General features: G+C 42.7%; 1 protein-coding gene across 1 annotated transcript in view; it reads right to left on the bottom strand.

Moving 5' to 3' along the window:
* myo10 (myosin X) overlaps positions 1 to 27,682 on the bottom strand; it is a 335,499-nt gene that overhangs the window by 214,225 nt on the left and 93,592 nt on the right. Inside the window, exons 4-5 of the mRNA XM_072575194.1 lie at positions 25,806 to 25,993; positions 4,650 to 4,784 (exon numbers count right to left, since the gene is read on the bottom strand). Of these exons, the coding sequence (XP_072431295.1) occupies positions 4,650 to 4,784; positions 25,806 to 25,993 (323 nt within the window). The remainder of the gene's footprint in view (positions 1 to 4,649; positions 4,785 to 25,805; positions 25,994 to 27,682) is intronic.

Consider the following 27,682-nt stretch of genomic DNA (forward strand, 5'->3'; position numbering starts at 1 on the left):
AAGCTCAATCCCCAAGGCCTAGTCTGGTCACTCCCCTCACTGGACTATCTCCATATTGTTTCAAGAAGCCTTCCTGGAAGCACTTAAATTCTGCCCCATCTAAATCACTGCCACTAGTTCCCTGCTATTTTTGGGGAAGTTAAAATTACCCACCAGAACAGCCCTCCATCTTTCTATGATCTGCATCCCTCCAGTTCCTATGGCTAGTGAGAGGCCTCTGGTAATAATCCGATCACGATGACTGCACCTTTCTTATTCCTATTATCTACCAATATGGCTTCACTGGGTGAACCCTCCAAAATGCATAGCTATGATATTCTCCTCAATAAGGACTACAACTCCCGCCAAACCCCTTCACATCCCTCTCTACATTGTCTGAAACATTTAAACCCTGCAATATTGAGCTGTTAGTCCTGCCTTACTGTCAAAGTTTCTGTAAGGGCAACAACATTGCAGTTCCACGTGCTTATGGATGAAGGTCTCTGTCAAGTAGTAGGATTCCAGATCTCAATTTTTTGCAGGTCTATAAAAAATGCCTTTGGTCTAAAATAATCCCAATTTACAAGTGAAAATGTACTGGCAGTTTTGCATCATCCAGTTTCAAGACCAGTGGAAGATAACATTTGCAGTATCAGGAAGCAAAAGATACTTCATGCAAACCCTACCTCAGATTAAAAAAAAAATCACCTTCACAGATATGGAAAATCCTAGGTTTCATCTCTAATCTAGGAGTAAGTGCATTCTGATTGGAAGAATGAAAACTACCATCCAATTTTGGTGTTTCTGTGTTGCTAATGAAGGAACTAAAAAGAACGAACCTCATGGCCAGTGGCCACTTGGCACTATATTTCCGCCAAACCGATCTGAAAGCAAACATGCTAGCTCAAGGGGTCATGCCTTTCCACATGATAGGATAATGTATTAGAACTCAGTATAAGACCATAAGATGTTGGAGCTAAAGTAGGCCTATTGGCTCATCAAGTCTGCCATTCAATAAATTCACGGCTGATCTGATAATCCTCAACTGCACTTCCTGCCTTTTCTCCCCCCAAAGTTCTTGATACCCTTACTGATTAGAAATCTCTCAGTCTTGAACGTACTTGACAACCAAGCCAGCTGGAATAAAGAAATCCACAGATTCATTATCCTCACAGGGGAGACATTCCTTTTCATCTTCGTCTTAAATGGGCAATCCCTTATCTCAGATTGTGCGCTCTGGTCAGATCTGCTTCTGACAAAGGAAACTGTCTCACTGTGACTACCCTGCCAAGTCCCCTCTGAACCTTATACATTTCAAATGAGATCTCCTCTAATTCTCCTAAATTCCAATGAATACCAGGCCAAATCTATTCAGCTTCTCCTCATTAAACAAGCCTTTTACACCAGAATAGGCATCCAAGGAACAGGAGAATTGACATTTCGGGCATAAGCCTGAAGAAGGGTTTATGCCCGAAACGTTGATTCTCCTGTTCCTTGGTTGCTGCCTGACTTGCTGCGCTTTTCCAGCAACACATTTTCAGCTAATTTTCCTTGGAGCAGAGGAAACGGAGGAGACTCAGAATTGAGAGGTATACATTTATGAGGCCATAGTTCTAACATAACAGGCAGTAGATTCAGAGGGGATGTGAGGAAAACATTTATGGTCAAAAGGGGTGTTGAGAATCTGTCTGCAAGGTAAGTAAAGGCTATAAATACTTACCATCAGGATGTTGGGCCTTCATTTTGGCAGCGGAACTGAGTGGGAGCGGTCAAGTTGCACTCTGGGAAGGTGATAAACTGCTATATTTGGGCAGTGGCTAAACCCGAGATACGACACATGCAGTGTTCTCCCACCCACCGCCTCCTCCTCTAACCAAAAAATAATTCTGTGGTGCGTTGATAAGGTAAGATTTTTCTTTCTCTTTTTTAATCGTGTGCTGGTAAGTAGTGTGATTGGTAAAAATGTTGTTTTTTTATTTCATTTACCTATTATTAGATATCACAGATGGACTAAGTTAAGCTTAAGCGTAAAAATGGCAGGAGATCCAAGACGCGTATTAAGCTTCTCTTCTCAATGTGGGAGCACAGCAAAGTGGCTGATGTCTCCGCCTCCTTTGTGTGGAGCAAGTGTGTCCAGCTGCAACTCATGTTAGACTGCATGGTGGTTCTGGAGCTGTGGATGGACTCACTTTGGAGCAACTGCGATGCTGATGTCATCGTGGATGGCACGTTTAGCAAATTGGTCATAACACAGATTAGACCTGCTAATGGGTGACCAAAAGGCAGAGGAAGCGCAGGAAGGCAGTGCAGGTGTCCCCTGTGGTCATCTCTGTCCAAAACAGGTATATCGTTTTGGATACTGCTGGGGGAGATGGCTCACCAGGGGAAGGCAGCAGTAGCCAAGTTCATGGCACTGTGAACTGGCTCTGCTGTATAGAAAGGTGGGAAAAGCAGGGAAGGGTAATAGTTAAAAGGGGATTCAATTGTAAGGGGAGTCGATAGGCATTTCTGTGGTCGAAAACAAGACTCCTGAATGGTATGTTGTCTTCCGGGTGTACAGGGCAGGGATGTCGCAGATCGGCTGCAGGACGTTCTGAAGGGGGAAGGGTGAGCAGTCAGCTCTCATAGTGCTTTTCGGCACCAATGATATAGGTAATAACCGGGATGAGGTTCGACAAGCAGAATTTAGTGAGTTAGGAAACAAGGTAAAAAGTAGGACTTCAAAGGTAGTAATCTCAGGATTGCTGCCAGTGCTACGTGTAATAGTCCCACCTCTCCCCCAGCATGTCAGAATAGAAGTGAAAGAACAGGCAGGGACCGGTTCTGAGAGAGGTGGGACTATTACAAGTCGGACAGTTCACAGCCGAGCAGGACTGGAACCCAATGTCTGAGCGGGTGCTTTTGCTAACACTGTTGGGGAGGGTTTAAACTAATGTGGCAAGTGGACGGGAACCAAATGAGGAGGTTAGTGAACAGTAAGGAGGTAGTTACTTAGGGAACCAGGTAATGAAGCCACCTTATTTGGAACTGTTTTCCTATGTCTGTGCGATCTGTCCTTTCCTATTCTACTCAGGAGAATCATTGCCAAAAGAGTCACCACATCCTTTAGCTTTGTAAGACAACGCATCCCTTACTCTGAGCCCTCTCTAATTAATTTAACGGACTATATAATCCATTTGCCAAGACACTGATCCAAACACAGTTCAAATGAAGGCTGTCTGACTAGAAAAGCTCCCTTCTGTATCAAAGATGTGCAGGGCAGGTGAATTGGCCATGCTAAATTGCCCATAGTATTAGGTGCATCAATCAAAGGGGAAATGGGTCTGGGTGGGTTGTTCTTCAGAGGGTCTGTGTGGACTGGTTGGGCCGAAGGGCTTATTTCCACATTGTAGGGAATCTAATCTAATCAGTAATGGGGTCCATAAACAGCAACCCAATTCTTCTCTACCAATTTTTATGTCACACATTTAAAGTTATTTACACTCAACCAGTTGTTCAGTGAACCACTGGCCATTGTTCTGATAGAAATCCTGAGATTATTACAATAATGATTCGGTTTTATCATTGAGATCCTAAATGCTCAAATTGCTTCAGCAGTTCCTCCTTTCTAGTTTTCTCAGTTGTTCGCATGAACAAGGATGATGACAACTATCTCTCCTCTCTCATATAAATTTCCTTTCCAGCCCCAAAGATACCCTTTTTCTTGGCACTATGCAGGCAACACAGCCTTTGGAACTCTGAAATGTAGCTGCAGACAACGGTGTGTATCTTCTAATTATATACACCCTACAAGTTTCTAACTCCTCTCCATAATTAGATGGCTCCTTCGACCACAGCGACACGGTCAGTTCACACGTCCTCTCTGCTCTCCTCTCCACGCAGCTTGCAGGACAACTACATCATCACAGCCTCCTCGACAATTGTCCCTTGATCCCCATGCAAGCCTCACCTAGAAATGCACCACCTTGTCCTTGGTCACAGACCAAGTTTAAATTACTTAAACTACGCGGTGTGATCACCACCTGGAGCAAATTATCCAGGTAGTGCTCACCCTCCCTGACACAAACTAACACCATGTTCCTCAATTCAGATTCACACTTGTTCAAGCTCTAAACACATGGTACAGATGAGTTCACTGTGGATCATCTTGGTGTCCAACAGCTCCTACTTGCTGCAGCTGCAAATATCAGCTGCCACAGCTTAAATAAAATATGACGACATGAATTGAATCACTCAAATATCCTTGCACTTTCCACTTGAAGAATTCTCACTCTGAACGTGGTTATAATATATTTCCTCTTTGCTTTAAGAACAGACTCTAACATCAACACTATGCTGAAATAAAAAGACAACTTGAGCAAGCTACTGGAAAATCCTAATTTCAGTCAGTGCTTTCTGAACAGGAGGGGAAAAAGGTTTGCACAGAAGACATAAAATTAATAGAGCAAATGTAGAAATCTCTGCATCTGGACAATTTGCCCTGCTTAACAGAAGAAGAAGTTTGAAAGAAGTACAATATTAGGAGTTGTTAAAAAATGAGAGAGGTTAACATTATGTAGATACATCAAAATATTTTAGCTCAAACAAATTGAATGACACTAAATGTCCAAATTCTCATTGAAACCTTGATTGCATATACAAACTAAACATTCAGGCATTCACCACCTTACCTGCTTTCCAAAATAGCCTGCTCAACATAGGAGACATTTTCCTTTGCTGTAACATCAAGGGAATGCTGGCTCATTGCTGATAAATACTTCAAGATAAGTTTTGTGCTTTCAGTTTTCCCAGCACCACTTTCTCCACTACAACAAAAACACCATTAAAGATTAACACAAATAACACACAACGACAATGCCCAACACATTCTTTAATGTTATCCATATTTTTTAAGGACCATTCAGGAGCGTTTCTTGATGCACTCCGTAAACATTCCAACCAGGGAAGGGGTTATACTGGACCTGGTTTGGGGAAATAAGCCTGGTCAGGTGAGTGAAGTTTCAGTGGGAGGGCATGTCTGGATTAACATACATAATTCCGTCAGTTTAAAGGTACTCATGGGTAGGGATAACAGCAGGTCTGGGGTGAAGGTGTTAAAATGGGGGGAGGCAAACTACAACATTAGGCAGGAACTGGAAAATTTTGATTGGAGGTGGCTGTTTGAGGGTAGATTCATATGGGTCATGTGGGAGTATTTCAAACGGCAGTGGATAAGAGTTCAGGAGTGGCACATTCCTGTGAGAATGAGGGACAGGTTGGCAAGATACATGAACCTTGGATGACCAGGGATGTTATGACCTTGGTCAAAAAGAACAAGGAAGCACACAGGTAGCTCTGGGATAACGCACATTTTAGCGGGATGATTCGCCTAGACCGTCGCTGAAGAATTAGGAAACGGCATTTTCGAGAACGCTTACCTCTGTTTGCAATTGCACTATCCCTGCGGGGATAGGTTTATGCACACACACCAATGTCCACGCTGAAGTTTCTGTGTCATTCAGCATATGTGTGATGTCAGCGTTGGTCTTTCATTCCATACTGTGCATGCACCAATGTCAGCTGCCGACAGCACAGCTGCCAGGGGTACTGTACAGAGACCAGCTTTCTCACACATTTTAAAATGTACTGTGTTAAATTTACTTTGGTTTGTTAACAAACACAATTTCAACCTTCATTCAGGCTATGCTCTATGCTGTATTAGACTTTTGGGTGATTTTTGAGTAATCATGAGTGATATTTTCTGCTGGTCTGCACCAACCCCACTTTTTTCATAGGCCCCATTATTTATATTAAGCAAGGTTTTACTGGAACCCAACTACCTGCATGTATGGTCACGGAGAATGGGAACTGACAAATCTCCTGAAGTATATATGGTAGGATGGAAAGATCTTGAACAGGAAATTAGAATGATCAAAAGTCATTAGGAAACAGGATTAAAAAGAGAATTTCAAGGCTTTTTAAACATATATTAGCCAGTCCTAGGACAGGCTAAACCAATACCAATGGAAATGCCTCGAGGCCTGGCATTCAAACAGGAACTCCATCAATAAACACATTGATTTGGATCCCATTTACCAACCTTTCAGAAAAAGAACCGTAAATGATATCACCCACCTTCAGAGTCCAAGACACATAAATAGAAAGCAAGACAGAACACCAGCGCATCCCGGATGCTCACTGATGATATTACCTAACATTGTGACAAAACACCTGAGAACAAACCTGCTACCTCAGGTGAGCAAACTTACAACCTGAATCTCAATCTGAGCTACAAATCTTCTCAAAAATTGGAAACCCTTAGGAGTGTTGATACGCCAAGGGATCTGGGTGTGCAGGTCCACAGATCACCGAAGGTAACAGCGCAGGTAGGTAAAAGTTGGGGAAAATAAAAGCCTATTTCATGCTTACCTTCATTGGAGGGGGCATTAAGTATAAAGATAGGCAAGTTATGCTGTAGCTTTATACAACTTTAGTTGAAGCACACCTGAAATATTACATATAGTTATGGTCACCACACTACCAGAAATATATGGATGCCTTGGAGAGGGTACAGAAATGGTTTACCAGGATTTTGTCTGGTATGGGGAAGTTAACGATGAAGAAAGGTTGGATAGACTGGGTTTGTTTTCACTGGTATGCAGGAGGTTGAGGAGTGACCTGATAGATGTTTATAAGATTGTGAATGGCATGGATAGAGTGGAAAGTATAAGGCTTTTTTCCCCAGGGTGGAGGGGTCGAATTACTGGGGAACAGATTCAAGATGCATTTGGGTGGGGGTTAAAAGTCAGGTACTAGGCCAGTTTTTCACACAAAGAGTGTCGAACACCTGGAACACACTGCCAGAGGTGATCGTGGAAGAGATACAACAGCAGCTTTCCAGAAGTACTTGGACAAATACATAAACAGAAAGAGAATAGGGGTACTGAAAGTGAAGGCAGTTTTAACATGAATGGACAAATGTGTCAGCGCAGGCTTGGATGGCCAAGTGGCCTGTTGCTGTGCGGTACTGTTCTGTTCTTTGTTCTATTTACTTCACACTCAAAGTCATGAAACGATTCATAGCCCCAACATCCTGTTTCCAAAATTCTTCCTTACACAAAATTCAATTATGCTAGCATCTCACTTCTTGCAATGTAATCCTCAGAAAATCGTGTCAAGAAATCCTGGAATGTAAGGTCTGGGTAATTGACGGCTAATGATTAGATTATGGGCAGCAGAGGATAATGAAGTGTAAAATGACGAGTCAGCCAGAAACAGTGAAGGAAGCAGGTCACAAAACAGCTGGAGTAGGTTTCTGAAGTGTATTCCAATGACTTACCCACTATGAATTCAGGGTGGGAGGGTGATAGGTAGATGAAGGTATAAGGTGATGGTGAAAAGTCTGAGGGGACAGTGGAATGGATAGGTAGGAAGGAAGATGGACAGGTAGAATAGTTTAAGATGGTGGTTCAGAGTTGGAGGGTTGGATCTGGGATGAGTAGGGAGGTGGGGAGTTGAGGAAACTGGTGAAATCCCCCATTGTTGTCATATAGTTGGAGGTCCCAAGGTGGGAGATGAGGTGTTCTTCCTCCAGGGATCTGGAGGCTTGGATTTGGTGGTGGAGATGGTCCAGGACTTGCATGTCTTTGGAGGAGTGTGAGGTGGAGTTGAGGTGGTTGACCACAGGGCGATGGTGGTGTTTGGTGCACATGTCCAACAGGTGTTCCCTAAACCATTTCACAAGTTGGCGCTCTGTCTCCCCAGTGCAAAGGAGACCACACTGAGAGCACTGGACACAGTAGATGAGGTGTTTGGATGTGCAGGAAAATCTTTGCCAAATATGGAAGGATTCTTTGGAGCCTTGGATAGAAGGGCGGAGGTTTTACACCTCTGGTGACAGCAAGTGAAAGTGGAGAATAGATTGTTTGGGGATGTGGACCTAATGAGCGAGTAGCGAAGGGAATGGTCCCTGCAAAATGCTGATAGGAGTGGGGAGGGAAATAGATCTCTGGGGTCTGATTATAGGTGGCAGAAATGATGCGTTTTATCTGGAGATTAGTGGGGTGGAAGCTGAGAACCAGGGGGTTGTATCCTTGTTGCGGTTGAAGGGGTGGGGTTCAAAGGCAGAGGTGCAGGAAGTGGCGGAGATGCACTGGAGGGCATTGTTGATCATGTGGGGGGGTTGCAGTCCTTGAATTAGGAGGCCATTTGGGATGTCCTGGGAGCAGATACATTGGAGGCGGAAGAATTGGAAGTATGGAATAAAAACATTTTTACAGGAAGTGGAAGGACATGTGAATTTTACAATTGCTGCTCTGCTTGCCCACTCGTTGGGTCAGAAAGAAGCAGCTAGCATTTTAAAATTATGCCCAACATGCATAGTGTTTTTCATCTAATGTTATTGTTATTGTAAAATACATTTTTCACACTAGATGACAATGAAATAACCCAAGTGCCAGTTTTCAATTTCTGTAAACATCACCTAAAATGCTAATACTATATTTTTCCATCTGTACTGGAAAACTGAAAGTACATTTACTATCAAAGTGAAACAGTTTCCTGTTATCTGTAAGTGACCAAAAAAAATTATAACATTGCAAATTTGAAGCGTACCATTTGTACATTTCAGTACTGCGACAATACTTCTATGGGAGTTGAGTTTGGCAGGTGTTACAAAGATTATGTTACTTAAAATCTTTTTATTTTCCTCTAAGATACTAAATCTGACTTTTGCCTCCTGTACCTAGTGCTCTCAATCAATATTAAATTAGTCTTTTGGTGCTAATACATAAATGAAGGAAGATGTTTGAGCCAATGTTCTGTGATGTGCATTTGACTTTTTTCCTAAGTCCTCAATTTCTCCTGTAAGTTGATCCACATACTTGAGCTTGAAAAGTTTGAGGACATAATCTAACTCTGCAAGGTTGAGATCTATAACTGCACTGCTAGGTGTAATTTCATTGTTAAAGTAATCACAGTATACAGAGGAACCTCGATTATTCGAAGGGCATGGATGGGGAGTATTTCATTCAGTTAATCAAATGCTGGATAACATCGTTGAACCTAGCATTGGGACCTTGCAATCTTGCTGGATAATCTGATATTCGGATAATCGATGTTCCTCTGTAGATCATTACAAGCTTCCCCCAGTATCCAAAACTAGAGCATTCCTCTGAAACCTTTCATAGCCGAAATGGAATAAAGCAAAGAAGCAATTGCTGTTTTTGTAAAAGCAAAAATCCTTTTTGGATTTCTTTCAGTTAGTGAAAACTGGTACTAATGTAAGGTCGATGGTAAAAGCCAAGTGGCATAAAGCGAACTTTTGAAAAGCAGTGGACACATGTATTCCCAATTCTTGCAACAAGGATGTCAGTAAAACATGAGCCAGCTGTTCAACTGAGTTATTTTCTTAAAGGTTTTTTTTAAAAAATAAGAGTAGCTAACAAATACTTTTCACAGAAAAGCAATCAAACTGCATTCTGAATAAAGACTCTTTATTCTAGAACAGCTGGTTACTTGCAAACATGACAGCTTCATTTAACGGTCAGAAACTCAGGACATGCTTCATAAATTGACATGAAATGTATACCCTCTGAATTAAAGAAAGCATGTATTCAAACAAATTCGTCCACTTTCAACTTCCTCTCAGTTGATGCGAGAAACCGTTTACCTGGCTACAAGTGCATGATTAAAACCCAGTGATATAGTTTATTTAAAATAGGATAGAGGAAAGAAGTCACCTCACAATTTGGCATTGCTATGAATTTTATTAACCTGGAAATTAATTAAGTTTAATATTTCTAAAATTACTTCTGGGCTGGGGCAGCGTGCACGTGTGATTGGCCTGTAATGAAGCATGAAATAGTATCCACTAATACATGCTCAAAATTATCAGACTGCTGGTGTGGCACCCAGGACTGACTGGGCAAAAGTATTTTTTTCTATTAAATGTTGGGAAGGTGAATGCAGTTAGACTGGATCCAGTGCATGGCGTTCCCATGTCATATGAAGGGAAAAAGCGGTTGTGGGATTGGAATTTTGAAATTGTCATCTCCGTTTACTTTTACAGACATAGGAAATGTTGCAGGTCATAACCTCTGACCCAAGAATACTAGGTTGAGGTTCAGATTTTAGTGCGTAATTTGGACCCTGTAAATTCTTCATATTGATTCGAAGTTTAGCCACCTGTTCTGCCACTGAAGTGTGAAACAAATGCCAGTCTGTTTGGGGTACTTTAAAAACCTTGAATTCATTCAATCTAGCTATCTATTCTGTTCTAGTACTTCACAGATTGTAATGTAGAACACACTGGAGATTGTGTTATCACAGCTGTAGGTTAAATCCAATTAGGAATATTTCACTGAGTCCCCAACCACACTGGAATTTAATGTCCTCTGCAAGGTGAGTTGGAGGCAAGGGCAGGCTTGCTTACTTTTATTCACTTGTGGGATGTGTCCCTCTCTGGCTTGGCCAGCCTTTATTCCCCATCATCCTGTACTGGAGAAGGTGATGGTGAGCTGACTTTCCTGAGACATTCTTCACCCCAGACCTGCTGTTATCCCTACCCATGAGTACCTTTAAACTGATGGAATTATGTATGTTAATCCAGACATGCCCTCAGACTTTTCACCATCACCTTATACCTTCATCTACCTATCACCCTCCCAGGTGGCTTCCCCCAGCCCCTACTCTCACTCTACGATTTACCGCTCAGCCTACTTCTCACCCTTCCCCCCCCCCCCCCTTCACATTCCTGATGAAGGGCTTATGCCCGAATGTTGATTCCCCTCCTCCTCGGATGCTGCCTGACTTGCTGTGCTTTTCCAGCGCCACACTTTTTGACTGTTTCTTGCTTTACCAACTGGCCATCAGGAGACTGGCAAACGTGACCGACCACATTCTGTGGGCAACCTCTCGGAGGCAACAGCCTAGTGGTATCACTGCTGCACTATTAATCCAGAAACTCAGTTAACACTCAAGGGACCCAAGTTTGAATTCTGCCATGGTGGATGATGGAATGTGAATTCAGTCAACATTTGGAATTACACATCTAACAATGACCATGAAACGATTGCAGATTGTCCGAAAAACTCCTTTGGTGCACAGGAAGGAAATCTGCTCTGACCCTTATGTGACCCCAGGTCCACAGCAATGTGGTGGACTCCCTGAATTGGTGAAGCAAGCCATTCAGTTATGACAATCGCTATTAAGTTTGTGCAAAGAAATGAAATCAGGTGGACCAGCTGACATTGACCAAGGCACCAGAAAAGAGAAATAGCAGAAACAGCCCTGTGGACCCTGCAGAGTCCTCCTCACTAACATCTGGGGGCTAGTACCATAACTGGCCGATGAGTCAAGCTACAGCTCAATATAATCATACTCATGGAATCATACCACAACATCCCAGACACTTATCACCATTTCCAGAGGTTGCCCCACAGAACTTGGTCATTTGTCAGTCTCCATAGTCCAACCAGTCTATGTAGAACATAATCCCAAATGAAACTAGCCCCACCTGTCTCCTCCTGGCACATGTCCCTCCAAACCTTTCCTATTCATGTATGTATCTTTTAAATGTTGCAATATTCCCCACCTCCACTAATTCCTCAGGACATTCATCCCACACTCAAACCTCATACTGTGTATAAACTTTGCCTCTCTCTCCTCTCAGCTTACAAGTGAGCCCCCGAGTTTGGAAATCCCGCATCCTAGTGAAAAGCCAACTACCATTAACTCATCTTTCTACTCCAATCTTACGGTAATTTATATAGTCTTAAAAAACAAATTAACTTGCAAATCAAATTAGTGGGTGGCACAGTGATAGCATGGCTGCCTCTCAGTGCCGGGGACTCAGGTTCAATTCCAGCCTGGTGCGACTGTCCGTATGGAGTTTGCACATTCTCTCCATATCTGTGTGGGTTTCCTCCGGGTGCTCCAGTTTCCTCCCACAATCCAAAGATGTGCAGGTCAGGCGAATTGGCCAAGCTAAATTGCCCAGTGTCTGGGGATGTGCAGGTTAGGTGCATTAGATTAGATTAGATTACTTACAGTGTGGAAACAGGCCCTTCGGCCCAACAAGTCCACACCGCCCCGCTGAAGCGTAACCCACCCATACCCCTACATCTACCCCTTACCTAACACTACGGGCAATTTAGCATGGCCAATTCACCTGACCTGCACATCTTTGGACTGTGGGAGGAAACCGGAGCACCCGGAGGAAACCCACGCAGACACGGGGAGAACGTGCAAACTCCACACAGTCAGTCACCTGAGGCGGGAATTGAACCCGGGTCTCTGGCGCTGTGAGTTAGGAGTAAATGTAGAGTAATAGGGTAGGGGAAATGCAACTAGGTGGGGGACTCTTTAGAGAGTCAGTGTGGACTTGTTACGCCAAATGGCCTGATTCTAAGTGGCTGGGATTCTCTGAACTTGCCCTTCAATGGGACCCTGTCTCATCAGCAGCACAGACCCAACATTAGCAGCAGAGTGATCCACAGTTGGCAGCAAGTTATCCTGGGAATCCCCAAAATGGATTGGACCATACAAAATCTCACTTCAGGTGAAACATGGGCAAAAACGATTCTGCCAACCTCCCTCAGCTGATCAAACAGTACTCCTCCATGTTGAGCAACACCTGGAGGATGACAAGGGTGTGGAATGTTCTCTGGGTGGGAATTTCAATATCCAACACCAAGAGTGGCTCAGTAGCAGTATCAATGATTGAGCTGGTCAAGTCCTAAAAGGTGCAGCTACTAAACGGAGTCTGTGGCAAATGGTGAGAGAACCAACAAAAGCGGAAAAATATATATCAGGTTATATATGGACATTTGGATACAAAATTGACTCAAAGGTAGGAGACAGATGATTGTGGTGGGGTGTTGCTTTTCAGACTGGAGGCCTGTGACCAGTGGTGTGCCACAAAGACTGGTGCTGGGTCCACTGCATTTTGTCATATATAAAATAGTTTGGTTGTGAACATAGGAGGAACGGTTAGTAACTATGCAGATGACACCAAAGTTGTTACTGTAGTGGTCAGCAAAGAAGGTAATCTCACAGCACAAAGGACCTTGATCAGATAGTCAGAGGAGTGGCAGATGGAATTTAATTCAGTTACATGTGAGGTGCTGCATTTTGGTAAAGTAAATCAGGACTACTACATTTAATGGCAAGAACAAAGGACAAAGAACCTTACAGCACAGGAACAGGCCCTTCAGCCCTCCAAGCCTCTGCCGATCCAGGTCCTCTATTAAAACCTATCACCTATTTTCTAAGGATCTGTATCCGTTTGCTCCCTAGATACATCTTAAGTGACACTAATCATTCCTGCCTCAACCACATCAGCTGGCAATGCATTCCGAACACCCTCTCACCTTGAACTTGTGACCCCTAATAATGGAGTCCCCACTCTGAGAAAAAGCTTCTTGCTATCCACCCTGTCTATACCTCATGATTTTGTAGGCCTCAATCAGGTCCCCACAAACCTTCACCTTTCTAAAGAAAATAATCCTAACCCACTCAACCTTTCTTCCAAGCTAGCATCCTCCATACCAGGCAACATCCTGGTGAACCTCCTCTGCACCCTCTTCAAAGCATCCACATCCTTTTGGTAATATGGTCCTGGGGAGTGTTGCTGAACAAAGAGACCTTGGAGTGCAGGTTCATTGTTCCTTGAAAGTGGAGTCACAGGTAGATAGGATAGTGAAGAAGGCATTTGATATGCTATCTTTTCCCCAGGGTAGGGAGTTCAAAACTAGAAGGCACAGATTTTAGGGGGGTGGGGGGGAGCCACATCCTTAAAAGGTTTAAATATTCACAACAACATTTCAGTCAGAAGTGCAGGACAGATGATCCATTTTGGCTAATTCCAGACGCTCCCAGCATCACAGATGCCAGTCTTCAGACAATTTAGTTTAATCCACATGATATCACAATATGGTTGGAGCATTGGAGATGGGTCCTGACAATATTATGACAACGGTACTGAAGATTCATGCTCCAGAACATAGAACATTACAGTGCAGTACAGGCCCTTCAGTCATCAATGTTGCAGCAACCTATGGAACCAATCAGAAGCCCATCTAATCTACACCATTACAGTTTCATCCATATGTCTATCCAATGACCATTTAAATGCCCTTAAAGTTGGCAAGAACTGTTGCAGGCAGTGTATTCCACAACCCTACTACTTTGAGTAAAGAAACTACCTCTGACACCTGCCCTACATCTGTCATCCCTCAATTTAAAGCTATGTGCCTTCATGCTAGCCATCATCATCTGAGCAAAAAGGCTCTCACTGTCCACCTTATCTAACGCTCCGATTATCTTAGATATCTCAATTAAGTCACCTTTCAACCTTCTTCTCTCTAACAAAAACAGCCTCAAGTCCCTCAGCTTTTCCCCATAAGATGTTCCCTCCACACCAGGCAATAAGCTAGTAAATATCCTTTGAACTCTCTCCAAAACTTCCGCATTCCTCCCATAATAGTGACCAAAACTGTACACAATACCCCAAGTGTGGCCACACCAGAGTCTTATACAGCTGCAACATGACCTTGTGGCTCCAAACTCAATCACTCTACCAATAAAAGCTAACACTGTATTCCTTCTTTACAACCCTATCAACCTGGGTGGCGACTTTCAGGAAGCTACGTACTTGGACACCAGATCTCTCTGTTCATCTACACTACCAAGCATCTTAGCATTAGTCCAGTACTCTGCATTCCTGTTGCTCTTTCCAAAGTGAATCACCTCACACTTTCCCGCATTAAACTCCATTTGCCACCACAAGCCCAGCTCTGCAGCTTATCTATGTCCCTCTGTAACCTACAACATCCTGCAGCACTATCCACAACTCTACCGACCTAAACGTCATCTGCAAATTTCCTCACCCACCCTTCTACACCCTCATCCAGGTCACTTACAAAAATGACAAACAACAGTGACCACAAAACAGACCCTTGCGGTACACCACTAGCAACTGAACTCCAGGATGAACATTTCCCATCAACCACCACCCTTCTCTTCTTTCAGCTACCCAACTTCTGATCCAAACGGCTAACTCACCCTCAATCTCATGCATCCGTATTTTATGCAAGAGCCTACCATGGGGAACCTTATCAAAAACCTTACTGAAATCCATACATACCACATGAACTGCTTTACCCTCATCCATCTGTTTGGTCACCATCTCAAAAGAACTCAATAAGGTTTGTGAGGCATGGCCTACCCTTCACAAAACCATGTTGACTATCCCTAATCAACTTATTCCTTTCTAACGATTTATAATCATCTCTTTTAACCCTTTCCAACATTTTACCCTCAACCAAAGAAAGGCTTGCTGGTCTATAATTACCAGGGTTGTCTCTACTCCCCTTCTTGAACAAGGGACATTTGTTATCCTCCAGTCTTCTAGCACTATTCCTATAGACAATGGTGACAGAAAGATCAAAGCCAAAGGCTCTGCAATCTCCGCCATGGCTTCTCAAAGAATTCTGGGATAAATCCCATCCGGCCCAGGGGACTGAGCTATTTTCACTCTTTCCAGAATTGCGAACACTTTCTCCTTGTGCACATCAATCCCATCTAGGCCAGTAGCTTGTATTTCCATATTCTCCTCAACAACATTGTCTTTTCCCAGTGTGAATACTGACAAAAAATATTCATTTAGCATTTCCCCATCTTCTCAGACTCCACACACAACTTCCCACTCCTGTCCTTGATTGGCTTTAACCTTACTCTCACCATTCTTTTATTTCTGATATACCTATAGAAAGCTTTAGGGTTTTCCTTAATTCTACCTGCCAACCACATCTCATGACCCCAACTGGCTCTTCTGCGCGCTCTCTTTAGGTCTTTCCTGGCAAACTTGTAACTCTGAAGTTCCCAAACTGAGCCTTCATGTCTCATCCAAACATAAGCCGCCTTCTTCCTGTTGAAGAGAGATTAATCTTCTTTAATAAACCACAGCTCCCTTACTTGACCACTTCCTCCCTGCCAGACAGGTACATACTTATCAATGACTCGCAGTAGCTGTTCATTGATTAAGCTCCACATTTCAATTGTGCTCATCCCCTGCAGTTTCCTTCCCATCCTATGCATTGTAAATCTTGCCTAATAATTACCTCAGCCCATACCATGTCAATAGACGATCCCTCAAATATCCTTTCTTCCACCTAAATACTGTCCTTGACTAACAATACCACACCACCCCATCTTTTAACCATCTTCTCTGTTCTTACTGAAACATCTAAATCCCGGAACTTGCAGTAACCATTCCTGTCCCTGCTCTATCCATGTCTCTGAATGGCCACAATATAGAAGTCCTGGGTACCAATCCATGCTGCAAGTTCACCCACTTTATTCTGGATGCTCCTGGTGTAGAAGTAGACACAAATTAGATTCCCATACCCCTGCTGAATTAATTCAACCCTCCCGAAGAGGATGAGCAAATTCCTTCACCCAGGATATTGGTACCCCTCTGGTTCAGGTGTAGACCATCCTGTTTGTAGAGGTCTCACCTACCCCAGAAAGATCCTCAATTATCCAGGTACCCGAAACCCTCCCTTCTGCACCATCTCTGTAGTCATGTGTTCAACTCCTCTCTCTCCCTATCCCTTGCCTTGCTAGCATGTGGCACGGGCAACAACCCAGAGATGATGGTTTGTTCTTGCACTAAACTTACACCCGAGCTCCCTGAATTTCTGCCTTAAATCCCCATCCCTTTTCCTACCTATCTAGTTAGGGCCTATGTGGACCATGACTTGGGGCTGCTTCCCCTCTCCCTCAAGGATCCTGAAAACATGATCCGAAACATCACGAACCCTGGCACCCTCACACATCAACCGTGAGTCTCTATCGTTCTTACAGAACCTCTTATCTGTCCCGCTAACTATGGAGTCCCTGATGACTAAGCTCTGCCTCTCTTCCCTCTTCCCTTCTGACAACAGGGACAGACCCTGTGACAGAGACCTGTACCCCCATGGCTTACCCCTGCTAGGTTGTCCCCTTCAACAGTATCTAAAATGGTAAACTTGTTACTGAGGGGAACAGCCACAGGGGTTCCTTGCACTGCCTGCTGGTCCCTTTCTGTCCCTAATGGAGGTGTGACTACCTCTCTAACTTCTCTCAATAACCCCTTCCGCCTCCCGAATAGTCTGAAGGTCATCCAGCTCCACAGCTTGCAGCGTACCTACCCAAGCTGGTCCAGTACAGGTACCAACACTGCCATCTATCTGACAATTTTGACAATTGCTCAAGTATGTCCTATACACCAAATACAAGAAATCCAACACTACCAATGATAACCCCATCAGTCTACTCTTGATCATCTGTAAAGCCATCTAACATATCAACAGTGCAACCAATTAGCACCGGTTTCACAAAAACTTGCTTACCAATGCAGAGTTTGGGTGCCACCAGGAGTACTCAGCTCCTGACCTCATTTCAGCCTTGGATCAAATAGCTGAAGTCCAGAGGTGAAATGATGGGGACAGCCCATGACATTCAGACCACATTTGAACTTGCATAGAATCAAGGAACCCTAGCAAATCATTAGAAATTAGGAGAAAACTCTCTGCTAGTTAGTGCCATACCCCTGACACAAAGGAAGCTGGTTGTGGTTTTTGGAGGCCAGTCATCTCAGCTACAAGACAACTCCAAGAAATTCCTCAGGCCCAACCACCTTCAATGGCTTCAATGAGCATTCCTCCAGCATCAGCTCAGAAGTGGGGATGTTTGCAGATGATTGTGCAATACTCAGCACCATTTGTGACTCCTCAGACGCTGAAATAGTCAATGTTAAAATGCAACTAGACCGAGACTATGACACTTTTCAACTCAAGTCTGGATAAAGTAACATTGGTGCGACACAAATGTCACATAACAATCATCTTCAGTGATAGTCAATCTCACCACTGCCCTTGACATGGATTTGCCCAATGAAGTGGCGATAACAGCAAGTCAGAGACGAGGCACCATCTCCTTACTTCCTAAAGCCTGTCTGACATGGCACAAGTCAGGAGTGTGATGGAATACTCCCCATTTGCCTGGATAGGTGCAGTTTCAGCAACACTCAAGCAGCTTGACACCATCCAGGACAAAGCAGTTGGCTTGAATGGCACCACATCAACTCCCTCCACCAATCTACAACATGCACTGCAGAAATTTGTCAAACATCCTCAGACAGTGCCTTTCACACCCAAAGCCATTTCTGTTGAGGACAACAGCACATGTGGAAAAGCCACCTGCACGTTCACCAGGGTTGGAAATATAACAGTGCTCATTTACTGAGTAGGATAATATAGTGCCCATCTGTGACTGCCCATTTCACCACTGGAAGAGCCATTCTGTATGTGAACCATCAAGTGAAATTAATACAGATAATTCATGGGCTTCAATATCAGCAGGAAGACTTGGATTACCAGAACAAGGAAAAAACAATGACTGCAGATGCTGAAAATCAAATACTGGATTATTGGTGCTGGAAGAGCACAGCAGTTCAGGCAGCATCCAACGAGCTGCTCGTTGGATGCTGCCTGAACTGCTGTGCTCTTCCAGCACCACTAATCCAGTTACCAGAACAAGGAGTCCAAGCTGACAGGAACAGACAAACCTAATAAGCACATTGTAACTTATCAAGGCTATGTTGAACATTTAAAATCATTTACGAGATGACGGCATTGCTGGTTGGCCAGCATTTATTACCCAGATTCACCTCCAATGCCTGAAGGGCAGTTGAAAATCATACAGTCACAGAGTCATAGAGATGTACAGCATGGAAACAGACCCTTCGGTCCATGCCGATCAGATATCCCAACCCAATCTTGTCCCACCTGCCAGCAACCGGCCCATATCCCTCCAAACCCTTCTTATTCATATACCCATCCAAATGCCTCTTAAATGTTGCAATTGTACCAGCCTCCACCACATCCTCTGGTAGCTCATTCCATACACATACCACCCCTCTCACCCTAAACCAATGCCCTCTAGTTCTGGACTCCCCCACCCCAGGGAAAAGACTTTGCCTATTTATCCTATCCATGCCCCTCATAATTTTGGAAACCAAGTCAACAACATTGCAATGGGTTTGGAGTCACATGTAAGCCAGACCAGATAAGGATAGCAGTTGCCAACCTTAAAAGGACATTAGTGACCAAAATCCGTTTTTCTGACAATGCTTTCGTGGTCATTAATTCCAAACTTCTAAACACTTCAAATTCCATCATCTGCCACAGCAGGATTCAAACCCCGGTCCCCAAAACATGACTAGAGTCTCTGGATTACCAATCCAGCAATCATCCCACAATAAAATCACCAGAAATAAGGGTGAAGATATGAACCAATAGAATATGAAGTTCAGACAGGACAAAACGTGCACTGTTATCCCATCAGAACAGAAAAGAAAAGCACAATTATTCTAACTAAATTGCCTGATTTGCATGGTTGAGTTTGAATACTTCTATATTACCAGCTATGCTTATTTAAAAGTATTGTTTCGAATTTTACATCATAAATAAATACCTAATTCTCCTGAAGTCAATTGCCTAATTCTCAATTACCATCTTTTATAAGCCTAATAACCACACTGTGTGCCCTGTTACGTACGATATTTCCATTTTTGTTCTATTCTGGTATCATAGGACTGCACAGTATAGAAGAAAGCCATTCAACCTATCAAGTCTGTAGAGTCCTGAAAAAGCGACCCAGCGAGACCCATTCTCCAGCCTTATGTCCACTGCCCTCTAAATGCATCACTTTCAAATATACATCCAGTTTTCTTTTGAAACCTCTTATGGAATTTGCCTCCACCACTCTCCCAGGCAGCAAATTCCAAATCCTAACAACTCCCTCAAATAAAGATATTTAGTCTCTCTCCTAGCTCTCTTGCTGACAATCACTAAATTGTCACCCTTAGTTACTTACATACTGACACGTGCAAACAGAATATCCTTCCTTCCTTCTGGCAAAATTGCTCATAATTTTGAAAACCTTCATAAAGTCACCTCCTTAATCTTCTCTGATCCAGGAAAATAAACCCATTTTCTGTAATTTTTTCCTTGTATCTAAAATCGCTCATTCATGGTAGCATTCTCATAAATCTCCTTTGAACTCTCTCCAGGGCAATAACACCTCCCTTATAGCAGGTACCCAGAACTGAACAGAATACTCCAAATATTGCCTGACCAATGATTTGTAGAGCTTGTGGGATCGCGCTCAAGTAACGATCGAAATCGGTGATTGGCAAAATAGCCTCTTTCTTCAGAAACTACGAGTAACACACAAGTTTGAGGTGGCAATAGTATTCCGAAATAAAATTCTTACACTAGTCTTTTCATACACAGTTTTTACATATATTAAAATTCCATTACTGTGGTGTTTTATCTTCAGTAAACAATGTAACAAAGGTCTAAGGGGCTCCTGTCCTGGGAGATTGGAGATGGGTTAAAACTACTCCTGGCCGCTACTCCTGCTAGGATTAAGAGTGACTGTTGAACTGCATAATTAAGTGGTGTTTTGTCCTTTTCTTCCTTTTACGATAGTAAATGTTAATAAAAATATTAGGCCTGTAGGTTCTGAATAAGTTAGAAATTGTAAAAGAATGAAGCATATTAAACTGATTACCACAGCTGGGTTATGAGATTTGTTTACGCTTTGTCAGTGAGAGGTTCATTCATTCATTTGTGCAAGTTCACATGAATGCTGTTTTGACAGTTACTTTAAGGGATAACAGCCCAGCTACAAGATCTTTAACAAGTACATGTGAATTGGGGAAAATGTTTGGGTTTCTATAATCTATGCAGGTCCAGGAGGTGGTTGGTAAGAACTGCTTAATAATGCAATCTTTCGTGGAGACTTGATGGGGCAGGTATTGTTTATGACACTGACACCTATTCAGAGGTAGCTTTTGATGTAGAAATAGGCCTGATAAGGATTTAAGGTGAAAAGGGTGTTTTAATTTTAGTACATATTTTAATAGTGAAAGATATTCCAAGATGCGGTTTTGTAAATGACTGAATAGTGTTATAGTAAACAACAGGTTAGTAAAGGGTTATGAACGAATGGGAACCTGATATTAATGAATATAGCGAGCTGGTGAGTGTGTTAGCAAAGATATCCTGAAACACAATATCTTAAGTTGTAGCATCATTTCCTTGCTTTTACACTCGCTGCCTCTGTTTGTAAACCCAAGGATTCGAGAAGCTGCCTTAATGGCTGTGTTTCCACTTGTCTGGCTATCTACAGATAATCGTCCACATGAACATCGAGGACCCTCTGCTCCTGGAGAGAACCTCATGGAGAGAACACTGACTGACTGACTGTTCCTTCCACTAAAACACATTACTTCACATTTCTGTTTGGAGATTCTTTTTCCAGGTCTCAGCCCATTTGGCCAACTTGTTATTGTCCCTCTCAAACCACACAGCATTTTCCTGACAATTCACTATTTTCCCTCACTATACAAGCTTTGGGGAAACCCTGACCACTCTGCAGGGCTCTGGTTAGCACTGCAGCCTACTAGTGCCAGGGACCCAGGTTCGATTCCAGCCTCAGGCAACTGTGTGCGTACAGTTTGCACATTTTCCCTGAGTCTGCCTGGGTTTCCTCCGGGTGCTCTGGTTTTCTCCCACAGTCCAAAGATGTGGGAGAAAACCAGAGCGAATTCAGGCGAATTTTTCTGGCCAACTTATATACCTCCTCTTTGGCTTTAACACTATCCTTGATTTCCCTTGTTAACCATAGTTGAGCCACCTTCACTGATTTACTCTCACGCCAGATAGAGATGGACAATTGTTCAAGTTCACCTATATGTTCGTTAAATGTCTGCTGTTGCCTATCCAACACCAGCCCCTTTAGTATCCTTGGTCAGTTTGTCCTCACCAACACATGCCTCATACCAAAGTTAGCTTTCTGTTCAGAACCCTAGTTTCAAATTTAATTGTGTCATTGTCCATTTTAATGAAGAATTCAACCATATTATGGTCACTCTTCCCCAAAGGATCTCACACCACAATGTTGCCAATTAATTCTCTCTCCTTGTGCAATGCTCAGTTGAGGATGTTTTGCTCTATAGTTGGTTCCTTGGCATATTGGTTGAGTAGTGTTGAGAATGTGATGCTGGAAACGCACCGCTGGTCAAGCAGTATCTGAGGGGCAGGAGAGTCAACATTTTGAGCATAAGCTCTCCTGATGAAGAACATATGCTCAAAACATGGACTCTCCTGCTCCTTGGATACTGCCTGACCAGCTGTGCTTTTCCAGCACCACTCTTTGACTCTGATCTCCAGCATCTGCAGTCGTCACTTTCTCGAATATTGGTTGAGTGAACGAGCCCTCACACATTCCAGGAAATCCTCCTCCATCACATTAACATCTGTTTGCTTAACCCAATCATTATGTAGATTGAAGTCACCCAAAAATAACGGCTGTATCCCGACTGCACGACTCTCTCATTTCCTGTTTTATACACTCCCCAAGTTCACAACTACTATTTTATGGTCTGTGTACAACTCTCACTCTCATTACTTACTCCCTTTGGTGATGCACAGATTCCACATTGTCCAGGCACATGTCCTCCCTTGCTGTTGTGTTAATCACCTCCCTTTCCTTTCTGTCTATCGATCCTGAAAATTGAATACCCCTGGATATTGAGTTCCCATTCTAGGTCACCCTGGAGCCAGGTCTCTGATCTCAATTACATCATATCCATTAACTGTTTGTCCAGTTAATTCATTCACCTTAATACAAATCCTTCTTCCACTGACACACAGAGCCTTCAGGCTCATTTTATGATATCTATTGCCTTTTAAAATTGTTGTGAAATGCAGCTTTTTTCTTTGGTTTTACTGCCTTCCACGTTCTCTTTTCCCCTGACTGCCCTTGGTTTCTGTCCTCATTTCATTTCCCTCAGACGTCCCACATTGGTTCCCATCCCCCTTCCGTTTTCGTTTGAATGCTCCCCAACAGCCCGAGCAAACACTCCACCTGCCCAGGTGCAGACTGCCCAGTTTGGACTGTCCCACCTCCCACAGAACTAGCTCCATCATCACAGGAACATGAATCCCTCCATCTTGCACCATCGTTAAACACAGACCGCAGTAGAAATATTGTGTTCAGTTCTCAGCACATCATTATTAGAAAAAGAAAGACGTGGAAGATTTAGAGAGGGTGCAGACGAGATTTACCAGGACTGGAGGGCATACCTTATGAAGAATGGTTGCAGGAGCTAGGGCTTTTCTCATTGGAGCAAAGAAGGATGAGACATGACTTGACAGAGGGGTACAAGATCACGAGAGGCAGAGTGGAAATGACTATCACAATGGGACATAATTTTCAGGTGACTGGAGTAAGGTTTAGGGAGATGTTCTTTACGCAGAGTGGTGGGTATGTGGAATGCATTGCCCGCAGTGGTAGCAGAGTCAGAGACATTTGGGACATTTAAGCAACTCTTGGATAGGCACATGGAAGACAGTATAATGAAGGATATATACGTTAGTCTGATCTTAGAGTAGGATAAAACGTCGACACAACATCGAGGGCCTAAAGGCCTGTACTGTACTCTTCTATGTTCAAACACCTTCTTTACTGTGCTATCTACCTGCAAGACCACATTCAAGGAAATTTGAACCCTCACTCCAAGGTCCCTTTGTTCATCAACACTCCCCACAAACTTACCATTAGGTGTATAAGTGTAGCCCTGATTTGCAGTCCCAAAACGTAGCATCTCACATTGACGTAGACTTAACTTCATTTGCCATTCTTCAGCACCATCAACCCACCTGATCAAGGCCCCAGCGTACTCTGAGGTAACCTTCCTCTGTTGTCCACTACACTGCTGATTTTACTGTCATCTGCAAACATACTAACCATACCTCCTATACTCACATCCAAAGCATTTATAAAGATGACAAAAACGGAGGGGACCCACATCAATCCCTGTGACACAATGCCGGTCACCGGTCTCCAATCTGAAAAGCATCCCTCTGTCTCTTACCTTCAAGCTAACTTTGTATCCAATGGCTAATTCCCCCTGCATTCCATGTGATCGAACCTGGTTAGCCATGTTCACTGTATAGCTTATTCTTTAATAACTCATTTAGGCCAAAACTTTCCTAAGTGACAGTAAACTCACACTGTTTCTTTCAAATATCCAAGCAATTATTAAAGACAATATCTGCTAGTCAATTAAATTCCTTCATTAATGCGTAACATACAACAATCTGATCATTTTGGATTGCTTCTGGATTTAAGCACAAACAGCATTTGCACATTTACTGCTCGCAGAAACTGAAATACACACATTAGAATGCATGGCAGGGATACAATTCAAGGAATTAGTTAAATATAGAGGCTCTAACAATAATAATAGCTCAAGCTTTGCTTTTGTGTTGTAGCAACATTATTTAAATTCCCAAATTAGAATACTTCCTCCTAACCATTCCTGAAGATACTCCCTCTCTGGAAATTAACCAAATACATATTTATCCGATTTGTGGAGAAAAATAATTCTCATCACATGTTATTGGAACTTAACATACAAGCTTATATATTGTATCAGGAGCAGGATGTGACCATTCGAACCTTCAAGCCTGCTCCCCATTCAATGAGTTCATCAATGATGGGTTTGTGGTCTGAATTCCACATTCGCATCTGTTCTTGCTCCGTTTATTTCCATTACCTACAAATAATTAACCTTCACTTTAAAAATATGTAATGACCCTTCATAGGAGAAAATAAAATCCCATCATCTGGGATTAAAGGAAATCTCCAATGTTAAAGTAGTCTCTTCTGGCTCTGGACTGACCTATAAAACAAAATATCCTTTCCAAATATACCTTTGTCAAGGCCATTCAGGATCTTACAAATTGCATCAAGTCATCCTTCACTTTTCTGAAGTCTAGTGAAAATAAGCCCAGTCCATCCAATCTTCTCATCAGACAACCACTCAATCCACTTATCAATTCAATTAAATAAAAGCAAAACATGACGGATACTGGAATTTAGTAAATCTCATCTGAGCCACATCCAAAGCAATTACATTCTAAAAGAGAGAGGGGCCAAAACTGCACACAGCGTTTTGAGATGTCATCTCATCAATGCATCATACAGCTGAAGCATAACATATTTATAATGTTCAATTCCACCCTGAATAATGAGTAGCATTCCATTAGCCTACTTAATCAATTCTGCACCTGTATACAAACTCAGACTGAACACCTAGATCCTTCTGTGCCTCAGAATTCTACAACCATTTAATAAACATTCTATATTCTTCTTATCAAGGTGAACTACTTTACATTTTCCCATGTTATATACGGTGTGCTCAATTCTTGCTCAACCCATCTTATTATGTGTTTTCCTTTGTAGCACAAAATTACTTATTCTGAGGACAGTATTCCCCGCCCGGTACCTGCAGGGGATAATCCCAGGACCTACTGCGGAAGCTACCGATAGGAGTGAACCTCATCATTTAAATGGGAAACATACCTTCGCAATAGCATCCTGGACCTAGAACGTTCCCTGTAATATGTTCCCGCTGGAGGAAACTGTGAGTAAGTGAAACAGTTACACGGGGGAAACAATTTCACGGGGGTCATCTGTATTCTGAAATAGATCTTTAAACATCAGCCACTGCTTCTCAAGCATTCTACCAAATCCAACTCTACTCAGTACTCATTACTTCATTTAATAGTACCATTTAAAGAGGTGCCTTTGGAATGCACACAAACAGGTGATGTAATTCTTACGACCAAAGTTAAGTATTTGTATATACTCACATGGGATGTATTTAACGCCGACAATTTTGAACAACTCAAAATGCAACTGCATTCAATGAAATAGCAGCATTTTACCTTATGAGGACACACTGATTGTCGTTGCGTTTCCAAAGGCAGTGATAACATTCATTCGCAATGGCGAAAATGTGAGGTGGTCTTTCACCCAAGTGATAACTGCTGTATTGCTCCATGCTTGTTATATCATAAAGTCCAGAAATTGATTTGTAGGGATTCACTGACACCAAGATGGAACCTATGTATGTCTGTAAATATAGGAAAAGAAAACACAACTGGCTGAAGTAAATTACATATACACTAAATAATACATACTGAAAAACACTTTGATGAGGAGTATGATGGTCATAATAAAAACGCTAAACTTAACACAGGTGCATACTTACTTACTTAAAACGTTTGAGTTACTTTCCTGAAAACTATACATAGTGAATTGACTAAGTGAATTGTGGATTTGTTTAAGACTCAACATTAAAGATGAAATTTGTTGCTTTATGGAGGAGAACTTATTACAAGGTTAAATATCATTCTTTACAAAAACACCATTCAGAAATTTTAAGATTAAAAAAGCTCCACCTACTTGCAGAGTTCAGTCAATGCAGATGTCAGATGAATCGCAGGACTACACACATTTGTTGTTTCGCTTCTACCACTGAATGGAGCCGTAGAGGCAGAGCCTGACAGCAGGAAGATGTACCCTTGGGCCCAAACTGGTCCATGCCAACCAATAGCTCCATCCACGCTAACCTCATTTCCCTGCACCTTTGAAACCTTTCCTTTCCATTTATTTGTTCAAATGCCTTTTAAATGTTAATTTATCTGCTTCAACCACTTCTGCTGGCAGCTCATTCCATGTCTGTGTAAAAACGTTGCCCCTCAGATTGCCTTTTATTTTTTTCACATCTAACCCTAAACTGATGCCCTCGAGTCAATTTCCCAACCCTGGGAAAAAGACTGAGTGCATTCGCCCTATCCATGCTTCTCACAACCTTATACACATCTACAAAATCCTCCCTTGGTCTCTCACACTGTAAAGAAAAAAAGGTCCTAGCTTGTCCACCCTCTCCCTATAACTCATAACGTGGAGTCCTGACAACTTCCTTGCAAATTGCTTCTGCACTCTTTGCAGTCTGATAACATGCTTCCCATACCAAGTGACCAAAACCGAACACAAGTGCGGCCTCATCAACATTCTGTACAACTACAACATAACTTCCCAACTTCTATACTCAATGCCCTGGCTGATGAAGGCCAGTGTGCCAAAACACATTTTTGGTGAGCTGGCGAGTTAAAGCCACCAAGAACCTACACTGGTTTCTATATCAAGTTATTCTGAGGTCTAGCTTGTACGACAAGTTAAGTCAGACTACAACCTGCAGCAGATTATACTGTTAACAAGGCATTTAACAAGCCATGATAAACACCTATTGGGAATTCACCACTACATACAACACTGCTTGAGAAAAGCATACAATATACCATGAAATTACCTTGATGGGTGTTGCTAAACATTTTGCTTGATTCTACCTCACACTCAGCCATAGCCCATATTGTATAAGATACTGTCCTACATCCTGCAATTTTAATTGCAAAAATCCATCGCTTAAGGAAAATACTGTGCTGTTTATAAACTTAAATCTATTACAGAACAGTGCACAATTATTTCATTATGCTCCTTTGAGAGTCAGATCAGTTGGTGACACTCATCTGTAAAGAGAAATTTTGGGGTTTAAGTCCGCCACAGATATTGGAGTACAATTATCCAGACGAGACGCAAGGTCAGTACTGAAGGTGCGCTCTGCAATTCGAGGCACTTTTAAATCTGATTTTAAATCCTGACCCACCCCGCCTCCCCCCCTGCCATCTGCTCTCTAAGATGCACATATCAGGTCTTTGTTTTGCTTTTTCTCTGGTAGTTTGACAAACTGTCAAGTGTC

The sequence above is a fragment of the Chiloscyllium punctatum genome, chromosome 8 (genome assembly GCF_047496795.1).
Source record: "Chiloscyllium punctatum isolate Juve2018m chromosome 8, sChiPun1.3, whole genome shotgun sequence".
Lineage (NCBI taxonomy): Eukaryota > Metazoa > Chordata > Chondrichthyes > Orectolobiformes > Hemiscylliidae > Chiloscyllium > Chiloscyllium punctatum.